At 39.5% G+C, this 11215-nt stretch overlaps 1 protein-coding gene across 1 annotated transcript in view; it reads left to right on the plus strand.

Annotated features, from left to right (window-relative positions):
* Nucleotides 1-10214, plus strand: part of LOC109034543 (BBSome complex member BBS2) — a 29610-nt gene extending 19396 nt beyond the window's left edge. The window contains exons 11-13 of the mRNA XM_019047759.2: nt 4558-4724; nt 9257-9405; nt 10062-10214. Of these exons, the coding sequence (XP_018903304.2) occupies nt 4558-4724; nt 9257-9405; nt 10062-10162 (417 nt within the window). The 3' untranslated portion in view covers nt 10163-10214. The remainder of the gene's footprint in view (nt 1-4557; nt 4725-9256; nt 9406-10061) is intronic.
* The last annotated feature ends 1001 nt before the right edge of the window (nt 10215-11215 follow it).

Genomic DNA, 11215 nt, shown 5'->3' on the forward strand with positions numbered 1-11215 from the left:
TTGCAGCCGAGGGCCGTATGAACCGCGTAAACGTAACTGAGAGGGCCTGTCGCAAACAGTTCACGGTTCCACGGCTTGTTGAAGGGCTACAGGATAAGTAAGTATAGCCAAGAGCATTCCAATGTCGTTAACCTTGCAAACATAAACGATCATCTAAACTAGTTTCACCTCTACTCCCAATAAACTATGAATTCAAGACGAAAATTACACGGAAAGAAATGAAATGTTGATTTAGCATTTCTACTGTTGGAAAGATGTCCTACAAGTTTCAAATGCTGATTTTACATTTTACCAAATGCTAACGTAACTACCCCCACTGCAAAACGTACAAATTAAAATGTTATGTTAACATTTTTGTATTGTAAAATCAGCATTTGAAACTTGTCGGACATCTTTTTAACAGTGTAAATGCTAAATCAACATTTAATTTTTTTCCGTGTACCGTCGCAAAGTTTACTTTTTGCAAAGAATGTACCCAAGTTGCACAATCCCAGCAACATTGAAATGCTCTTAGTTCCTTTTTGCAAAATGCGATCTAATCGGTTGTTGCTGCAAAAAAATAGTTTCCCACAACCTGCTATACAATGCTCCAGTGACCATGTAAGTTGGCCTGAGCACTAACTTTTCGGGAAGAAAGCCTTTCCCTTACCTGGTTTCTCACTTAATATCCGCCCGAGTTTCGCATATCTTCCGTTTCTCCTCATCGCAGCTTCCATCAAACCGCAATTGCCCGGAAACTAGGGCCGCACATCTTATCTGATAAAATCGTCCGCCCCTTAGACCGATTCTGGGGGGTTAGGCTAGACTAGTCGATGAGTCAACTGTTGATCTAATTTCATTACGTGAACGTAGAAGAAAAACGGGGTAAAAAATCAATAATGTGTGATCAATTTTCAAGGACAATTCTGGAATTTCTCCTACGATTTTAAATAGATTAAAACGCGTAATATCCAGAATCTAAGCTCAGATTCGGATTCCTCGTGAAAAATTGATGAGATTTTGTGCATCATATGTTAGAATAGCGTGAAGGAAAGAGGTTTAATGACGTAAAAAAACACTAATGTGTGATCAATTTTCAAGGACAATTCTGGAATTTCTCCTACGATTTTAAATAGATTAAAACGCGTAATATCTAGAATCTAAGCTCAGATTCGGATTCCTCGTGAAAAATTGATGAGATTTTGTGCATCATATGTCAGAATAGCGTAAAGGAAAGAGGTTTAATGACGTAAAAAAACACTAATGTGTGATCAATTTTCAGGGACAATTCTGGAATTTCTCCTACGATTTTAAATAGATTAAAACGCGTAATATCCAAAATCTAAGCTCAGATTCGGATTCCTCGTGAAAAATTGATGAGATTTCATCTATCATATGTTAGAATAGCGTGAAGGAAAAAGGTTTAACGACGCGTATAGATTCTGTCGTACTACCCGTTTGAACTACGCCGCCGCGCGGGTCGCCCGAGTGAAACCGATCGGGGAGGCGCCGGCCGGCGCTTAGCGTTCGGTTTCGTCGCGAGGAATCCCCTCGCGATAAATTCTTATTCTTCCTCCTCCGCTGACCCACTGAGCACTACCCATGTTGCCACGTTGGATTCATATGCTCGAATCAGTATGTCTACGTTACGTCTCTTTCCTTCACGCTATGCTCGGGTATGATACATGAAATTGTAACAATTTTTAACGAGGAATCCGAATCTGAACTTCGATTTTGGGTATCACGCGTTTTAAGTCAAATTTTCCAAATTCGAAAATCTGAAATGACTGACGTGGCTTAAAATGCCATCTCGGCTCCTGTTCGATGGATTTTCCTGAAATTCGATGTCAGGGTATGATACATGAAATTGCATCGATTTTTTACGAGGAATCCGAATCTGAACTTCGATTTTGGGTATCACGCGTTTTAAGTAAAATTTTTCAACTTCAAAAATCTGAAATGACTGAAGTGGCTTAAAATGCCATCTCGGCTCCTGTTCGATGGATTCTCCTGAAATTCGGTGTCAGGGTATGATACATGAAATCGCATCGATTTTTTACGAGGAATCCGAATCTGAGCTTCGATTTTGGGGATCACGCGTTTTAAATCAAAATCTGTCAAAATTAAAAAAAATTCAAAATTCGAAAATCCGAAATGGCTTAAAATGCTATCTCGGCCTCTGCTCGATGGATTTTTCTGAAATTCGGTGTCAGGAGGTATTTTTCGATGGGAAACTCGAATTTTTAGTCCATTTTTTAAAATTCTCGAATTCAAGATGGCGGACGTGGGCTAAAATGCTATCTCGGTTTCTGTTTGTTCGAGTCTTGTGAAACGCGGTATCTATCGCACGGTATTTTTAAACGGAAAACTCGAATTTTTAGTCAATTTTTTAAAATTCTCAACTCCAAAATGTTGGATATGGCCTAAAATGAGCCCCGGTTCTGGCCTCCGTTTCTGTTCGTTACAGCTTTGTGAACCGCGGGATCAGGGGTACTTTGCGACGGGAAACTCGAATTTTTAGTCGATTTTTGAAAATTCTCAAATCCAAGATGGCGGACGTGGCCTAAAATGCTATGTCGGCTCCTGTTCGAAGGATTTTTTTCAAACTCGGTGTCTGAGGGTATTTTTAGACCGGAAACTCGAATTTTTACTATGTTTAAAAATTCTCAAATCCAAGATGGCGGACGTGGTCTAAAATGCTATGTCGGCTCCTGTTCGATGGATTTATGGCGCCCCCTTACTACATGCCTATATGTTTTTGTCCTGAAAATTTACCTTTAGACGGCGATTCTCTTTATATTTTATCTGTGGTTTTTAGGGTACTCCCCCCCCCCCCTTTCTCGCGGACTCTCTTTTCACTTTTCTTGCCTCCTTTTTCCTTCCATTGCCCCCTTCTTCCTTGCTTTCACTGCCCAACCTTGTTTCCTTTTCCTTTTTTCCCATTGTCCTTTCTTCCCTCTTTTCCCTTTTCCTTTTCCCCCCTTTTTTCCTATCTCTTCTTCTTTCGTGGCGCCCCCCAAAGGCTGGCGCCCGTGTGCACCGCACGCCCTGCACACGCCCTAAGTCCGGGCCTGAGTATAGCCTTCGAATGAGAGGATAGGCAACAATGGCATATTCAGAGTATGAATAGTTGTATTTTGCATTCTGACGGCGGAACAACAAAAGCTTGGGATGGCAGAAGATCACGACTGCCACTGATATTACCTTCTAGCCCGTGCGCAGTCATAGTTACTTACACGATTTCTCATCACCGACGGTGAGATTTGAAAAAGCATACCTCAATTTTGCGGCGTTGCAAGTTTTTTCAATGCCTATTTTATGGGAGTAAACCAATATGAACACTTTTAAATCTGCCGTGAGTTTTCCGAGGTGTGATGAAAAATATTATTTCGGTGTTTCATTCGCCATAACACACTAATTCACGATTAGTGTTATGATCAGCTCGCTTTTGCTTCTTTGATGTAAATATTGCGAACTTTGATCATATACTTCCGAATGATCAAATGAAAAAATAAAAAAGAAAAGAATAAAGAAATAATTACATGAATAAATACCTAAATGAGCAGACTCAACACAAAAAAATGAAGATATCGAGGTCTAAATTAACTGAAAGTACATCGATTTTGAAACTGAACAGAAAAGGAATGGAGTATCAATTGCAAAGTCGGATGATTTCGAAAGCGCCAAGATATTATTTTAGGCCACTTTAGGTGTCTTGGATTTTTGATTTCGAAAACTTGACTAAAAATTCGACTTTTAACTCAAAAAGTACCCTCTAGCAGCAAGTTTCACAAAAATGGATCGACCCGGAGCCGAGATAGCATTTTAAGCCACATCCACCATCATGGATTTTCGAATTTTGAAAATTCGAACTAAAAGTCAAGTTTCCCGTCAAAACATGCCACCTCGTACCAGCTTTCACAAAAATTGATCGAACAGGAGCCATGCAACGTCGGGCCAGTAGGACTCCTCGCGGTGGTGACGATACCAGTCAATTTATAAACGTTAGCGCGCCTTCATTTTCGTCTGATACCGTGCAATACCTCCGAGTTGAAATAGTTGCTCGGTTCGCCTTGAAGAGCATCACTTCGACGTGATGATAGAAGGTCGCGATTGCCGCTGACATTATGTACATTCTAGCGCATGCGCATTGCGCAGTTATACATTTTCTCATCACCGCGCGATTGTGAGGTAAAAGCATTCATACCTCAATTTGCAAATTAGCGTATCTTCCAATGCTTTTTTATGCGTCTAAATTAATATGGAAAACCCTATTATTCGAATCAAAAAGAGGAAATAAATGGATGGCAAATTCGTTTCTTCTTGAATAAGAAACCACTTTTACTTAAATACCTATGTTAAAACTTAAGAGATGATAGTAACATCTTAGCCCTCCTACAGAAAAGAAATAAAGGGAGAGAGAGAGAGGAACGAGAGAGAGGGAGAGAGAGAGAGAGAGAACACAAAGTATAGTCCAAAAATGTTTTTTTTTAACCTCACTTCTCAGGTTCTCACTTTTAGAAATTTATTTATGCTTGGAATTGATGGCTCGCTGCTTGTTTTCTTTTCATTCTCTAGCCAATTGCGGAATTCCCTACTATTCATGAGGAACTGAAGCGTTCCATGGAAAATTTAGATGAACTGCGGAAGAACATATCCAGGATGGCCACATCCACAGCAGATAATGTGAGCATGATCAAGAGTCTAATCGTTCAAGCTGAGGATGCCCGCATTTTGAAGCTGATGTAAGACTCAAAATTTATTCCTCTGTTAGACCGCACTCCGAAAATCGAGGTAATCTAGCCAAAGCTATGCCGAAAGTAGAGTGCACCAGCGCTAGACGACCCCCGAAGTGGCAAAAATTGCAATAAGTGGCAATTACATTGTAAAAATATTGCAATTCCACTGAGAGTTATGTATGTTGCCTACCTCTTATTTGAAGGGGCCCCATTTATTGAAACTTATTGCGATAAAATTGAGATAAATTGCAATCTTTCATTGCAATGCATACTGCCTACCTTTCTGACACATGGAGTTCATTTTGTTGATTGTTTAAAATCGGCATAAATCGACTAAATGGTGTAAAAATATTGCAATTCAATGGTAAAAAAATTACAATTTTATTGAAATCACATTACAATTTAATTTCAATATTTTCGTTGCATTGTGCTACTTGGGCCCATGACGCGCGCGCGTAATTCGCTGTTCCTGACTTTTAAAGACTTATTTCGGTGGGCGGAAATCCTTTCTTAGAAGTCGTGGGTGGCGACACGACATTCGCTTTTCAAACGTCCATAACTTTTTAATTTTCAACCGAATGAGTTGATCTTCGTCTCTTTAAAAAACTAGTAAGCCTATGTTTCAAATAAGACTAAGACCAATCCCCTGTCAGGCTTACTTTTGAACCCTGGTAAAAATTGGCAGTAGGATCTGTGTTCCAAAATACATAATACCATAGACCTACAGTCGGCTGTAAGATTTCCAATAGCTTCTATAGCCGGCAACACAATTTCTCATAGTCTTTTATAGCCGATGGCGATAAAGTGTATGCTAAACATACGTACGGATGCTAGGACTTAGTGAGTTTTTGGACTACCGCTCTCTTTTTGAGCCGTAGTATCTTGATTTATTTTGCGAGGAAAGCTCCGTACTTTTGAGGGATGCCTGCCATTCCTAATATGTTGGAGCGCCTTCAATTTCGTATGATACTGTGCAATACTTCTGGTGTGAAATAGTTGCTTCAAGCGCCACGGTACGCTGAGGCGCGGCGCGGCGGGCGGGCAGCTAGCGCTGAACGCGCATTGGCGCCTACAAACCTAACAGGGATACTTCACGCATTGCGCAATGCGTGAAGTATCCCTGTTAGGTTTGTACGCGCCAGTGCGCCGCCGCTCTGCTTTGTGTTAAGCTCTAATATTTACGAGGTCTGTTAGATTAGAAACCGGATTTTGGTCATAACTAGCCCACAATGCGTCCAAATTACGTTTTCTTGAGCTTTTCTGATAGCTGGAAATATATTCAAGAACGCTACGTTCACAAGTTTGAAAAATCCTAATTGGCTTCGTTGGTATGTGGCTTGAAGTAAGGCAACCTCAAGGGTGTTTTGCGATTTTTATGTTTCACCGAACTTGTCTCTCTTTTTTCGGTCTTGCACTTTATTTTTCAACCCACAAGGACGATTGAAGTTTCGTCTCCATATCGTAGCCGTACACTAAAATATTGTCACCGAAAATTATCCTATCCAAAAATGTAGGATCACTGTTAGAACGTTCAAGCAGCTAAAGGGAAATTAACATTTGGTTGGATTTTCGTTCAACGGACAACAATCAGGGGGCAAGTGTACCTGAAACTCAATGCGTGTCTACATATTCTATCAAAATTGTATGTACAGAGCCTTCAGAAATATTACTCTGTTCAACAAGCTCGAAATGACCGTTTTCGAGCACTTTTACCCGCATTTCTTCCACGTGACAAATGTCAGTTGCCGTTGAGGATCGATTCCCATGCTCCTCATCTTTGACGAACTCTTGACCAGTTTTGAATCGTTTAACTCATTCAAAACAGTGGGAACATTTCATACAATGATCATGGTAAACTTTACTTAGCGTATACTAAAAAAATCGGTACAAGGTATACCGAGTTTAAAACAAATTTTAATGTTGAATTTTTGCTCTATCAGTGATCGCATGATGAAAATCGCAAAACGCACCTGACTTACTCGTATTCAAGATGACACAGAATAAACACTGATCAAAATAAACAAAATCTGTGAACGTAGCGTTCTTAAGTACATTTCCAGCTATCAGGAAAGCTCAAGAAAACCTAATTTGGACGCATTGTGGGCTAGTTATGGCCAAAATCCGGTTTCTAATCTAACAGACCTCGTAATCTCGTGGAGTCAGCGTTTTTCAACTCATGACTTTGAAATGTTTGCACACTCTGTATGGATTATTCTCATTTTAATTGATGAAAAAAAAATTGTAGTACAGGAAAATATAATGTGCGTTCTGTAAATATTAAGGTGATTCCGTACAAACTTAAGGATTTACAAAGCACACGAATATCTACCTACACAACTTCTTACAGCCTTTTATAGACGATGGCGAAAAAGCAACAGCCAGGCGATAAAGTGTAAAGCCCGACGATAGGAACTATAGCCCGGCTGTATAATTTTTTATCGCTTCGTGTAGCCCGGCTGTATGATTTTATCCACTTTCTACAGCCAGCTATATGATTGTCTATCGCCTTCTTCAGTCAGCTATAAGAACTCCTATGGTATTTTGAAACGCAGCTCCTATCGCCGCAATTTTTACCAAGGAAGTTCTTGCATTTCGACGGCGTAAGTCCGCAATCACATATCTCGTCTGCGGTGTCTGAAAATCTCCGCCTCTATGTTATTTTTTTAAAGCAGAACAAATTGACATCATTCCTTGAAGTTTTTGCAGAATTTTCTTTGCACAGAGAAGAAGCATCACGGCAGTTTTAAAGAATTGCCGTTGGGTAGTTTTCCGTTTAAAAAATTAAGTATGACAGGAAGTGGAAGTCTGCGACGTCGCAAACCGTGTTATGTGATTGCCGACCTACGCCGTCCATTACTCACTAGGTAGGTATAGGTACTTCTTGAACAGCCTATGTATGATAGTCGAAGCCATTAAATTTGGGTAGTCAACAGAAATACGAAGTGTCCATACGGCTAATTCGTAACATCTGGGTAAAAATTATTTGGAGTTAGTACTTCTATCGATGCAATTGTTAGATTTTTTAGGTTTTTGTAGGTCCCGTTCGCACTGAGGGTTTTGTAAAGCTAAGGAACCTTAGGCGCGTCTGGACGCGGCGTCCTGGACGCCGGCGGAAAATGCTGCTACCGAGTCGAGGGCGAGAAGACGCTCACATTTTAGAGCACGGCACCTTAGGAGCGGAATCCGTGGATTTTTTCCGCTCTGTCCGCCGTCAATTTCTCGAATTTTCGTTGATCGGACAGTATGCTCTGGGCCGCGAAAATGGCTGTACGCGCTTTTTTTTAGGAGGGTGTGGATTCGATCGACAAAAATCGACCGAAAAATAAAAACGTGAATCGATCGACACCAATCGATGGACAAATTACTAAAAAACGGGTGTCGATTCGATCGACAAAAAATGTGGATCGATAGACGAGAAATGATTGACAATTAAAAGGAAAACCGGTATCTAGTCAATCGACATGAATCGATCGAAAAACCAAAACGTGAACCAATCGACGTAATTCGATCGATTCACAACTTGGTCGATCGATTCACGGGTTTGTCGATCAAATCACAGGTTTGTCGATCGACTCATCGGTTTGTCGATCGATTCGCAGGCTTGTCGATCGACTCATAGGTTTGTCGATCGATTCACAGGTTTGTCGATAGACTCACAGGTTTGTCGATCTATCCACGGCTTTTGTCGATTGATTCACGGGTGGGTCGGTCGATCCACGGCTCTTGTCGATCGAATCACGGAATTTTCGATCGATTCGCGGCTTTTGTCGATCAATTCACGGCCTTTGTGATCGATTCGTGGGTTTGTCGAACTAAACACATTCAAAAATCGGTAGGAAAGGCAGCGGACTGAGCGGAATTTCTCGGCGTCTTCGCTCCGATCTGTTCGCGACAGATCGGAGCGTCCTCGATCGGCGTTTTCCGCAGCGTCTCTTCGCCGCTAAGGTGCCGTCCCCGCGCAAAAATCATTAGACAGATTTATCGGCGTCTAGACGCCGCGTCCAGGACGCCGCGTCCAGACGCGCCTAAGGTTCCGTAGCTTAAATCTCAATATATCCTATTTGGACTACATTTTAGGATTAAGAACAAAAATTTCTGGCTCGGCTTAGAAACGACGTATTTACTATTAGTTTCCCTATGCAAATACGTGTTTTTACGAATAAGCCAGAAAATGTAATTCCTGATTGCAAAATTGACCGCTTTTAGCAGAACAGAACCAAGCCACATCAACTATTGCCAAAAACTTGGCAAATTAATTTTTTACGAGAAAGCGTTTGTGCAGATTCCATTGAAAATTTAAAGGAATTTGCTTCGCACTGTCCAGAAAATTTTCTGAAATAGGTGTGTATCCACGAAAATCCGCACATTCGTTTACATGTAAAAAATTAACTGCTTGATTAAATTTGGCAATAGATTATGTGGATTGGTTCCTTTCTCCTCAAGACGGTCCAAATGCAGTCCATTTCATCATTCGACAAACCAGTTGCTTGCACTGTTTACCACTATACATTATATTTGTTTGGGTTGTCTCTTCCCAGGAAAAACATGAGAGACTGCTATGTGCAACTATATCAGTTGAACAAAGAGATGACGGCTAATTCGAAAATCGTCTGTGAAAACCATAGTAATTTGATGAATATTTTGAAAAACATTAACTCTATTATTCAACATGCGACGAGACTACATGGTAAGTGCTGTTTGTCTCAGAAATGTTGTTTTTTTTTTTTTTATTCTTCACTTGGTCTAGTTGACTCCTGGCCGACTAAAATTAAAACATTCTTTACAGGATATTGCCCCACGATGGCCCCTTTAAAGAGTAAAAAAACTATCTACATTCCTCTTCATTGTTAGTGAAAGGGTAATAATTCTTGAAGATAGTAAGAATAAGATGTTTTTTCAGACATCACGATTTTGAATAATTTCTTGAACTGTTAGAAAATACGGCAGAACTTGGGTCGGACCCCGAGCAGTTGAAATTTCCAAAATTTCTGGGGGAGGGCCCTTGGTATCCTACGTGTGGCAAAAGTCCCCTTCCCCCACCTCAGTCATGTTTCACATTGGTTAAGAGCAGCGACAATTTTTTCATTGCCCTCAGAGGCAAAAACGTAAATCCAGACCTGTTCTTGCTGTCAAAATTTCTCATTTTTAATGAGTTATTCATTGATTTTTTATTAGATGATGACAATGTAGAGATAAATTAATTAGCACATTTTACTCCTCGCAGAATTTTGACAAGAGGTTATCCTTCATAAGAGGACTAAATCAGTCTATTGTTTACTTTCTGGTAGGTAAAACTACTATGAGACTTTCATCTAATAAAGAATTACTTTCTTTCTGTTTCAGTTGGCAAAAATAAGAGTGAAATCATTAGTTTGAGCAGAAATGCCACCGCAAATAACAATGTCGACGCCTTGATTAAAATTATTCAGACCGGCAGACTTTAGGGGGATTATTAGAGGGAAGAAAATTGATCAGAAAATATTAAGAAATGATTAAGAGGAAAATATGTGATAAACATACTGCACAGTGCTGTACGCAATAAAAAGTTTCATAATTTGGAAGAACAAAAGGGAATAAATGAGAAGCTTAATAGAAGGAAATTTGGTTTTTATTGATGCTCAAATTCAGGGCATATAGTGACACTGATTAATACAGGGTCTTGCCATACGGTTCCTTACATAAGCTGAATGACATACTGACATACTTATTTTTTTACCTTTATTTTTGACATTTGCACATTAAAAATACTTAAAAGACGTACTTTTCTTGGGATCTAAAGAGGTATGTGCTTTTGACTCTCAGTTCAACAAAAATAAAACAGAACAATCGGGATTAAGTTGAATGCACATAATGATGGTAAAACTGCAGAGATGTGTATCTCGGTTTACCTACAGCCTTGAATACTTCCTGTCATACTTTATTTTCTACTTAAAAAACTATGAGACTTCATTTTTTTAAAACTTCGGCGATTTTTCTTCTCTATGTGAAGAATATTCTTTGAAAATATTAAGCTATGATATTGGTCTGGTCTCTTTTTAAAAAATAAAGTAGGAATGGAGTTTTAAAACACTGTAAACGATTTACGCATTTCTTTCAGTTTTACAGTCGATATGTACATCCCTTTATGCTTTGAACATGAGACGCTCTTATATAACGATTTCCACCCTTCATTAGAAGTATCTCTTGGTATTTGAACGTATTTTTGATTATGATAGGACAATTTATGATCGCTGAAGTATAACTTCACTAATGTTACCTAGATATTCCTTATCAATAAAAAATCTATTTCTATGCCCGTTCAAGATTTTGTGTAAAATTTCTCCTGAGTAAGAGGATTAGTGATGGAAATGCGTAGAGAAGGAAAATTAATGTTGAAAAGCTTATGATCAATGAAATCTGTAAATACAAACCTAAGTAATTAAAAAAAAGAGAAAAAATTCTCAAAATTAGACACCTAATCAATGATCAACGCCCATCGATTTCACTTCAAATATATT

Source organism: Bemisia tabaci, chromosome 5 (assembly GCF_918797505.1).
Source record: "Bemisia tabaci chromosome 5, PGI_BMITA_v3".
NCBI lineage: Eukaryota > Metazoa > Arthropoda > Insecta > Hemiptera > Aleyrodidae > Bemisia > Bemisia tabaci.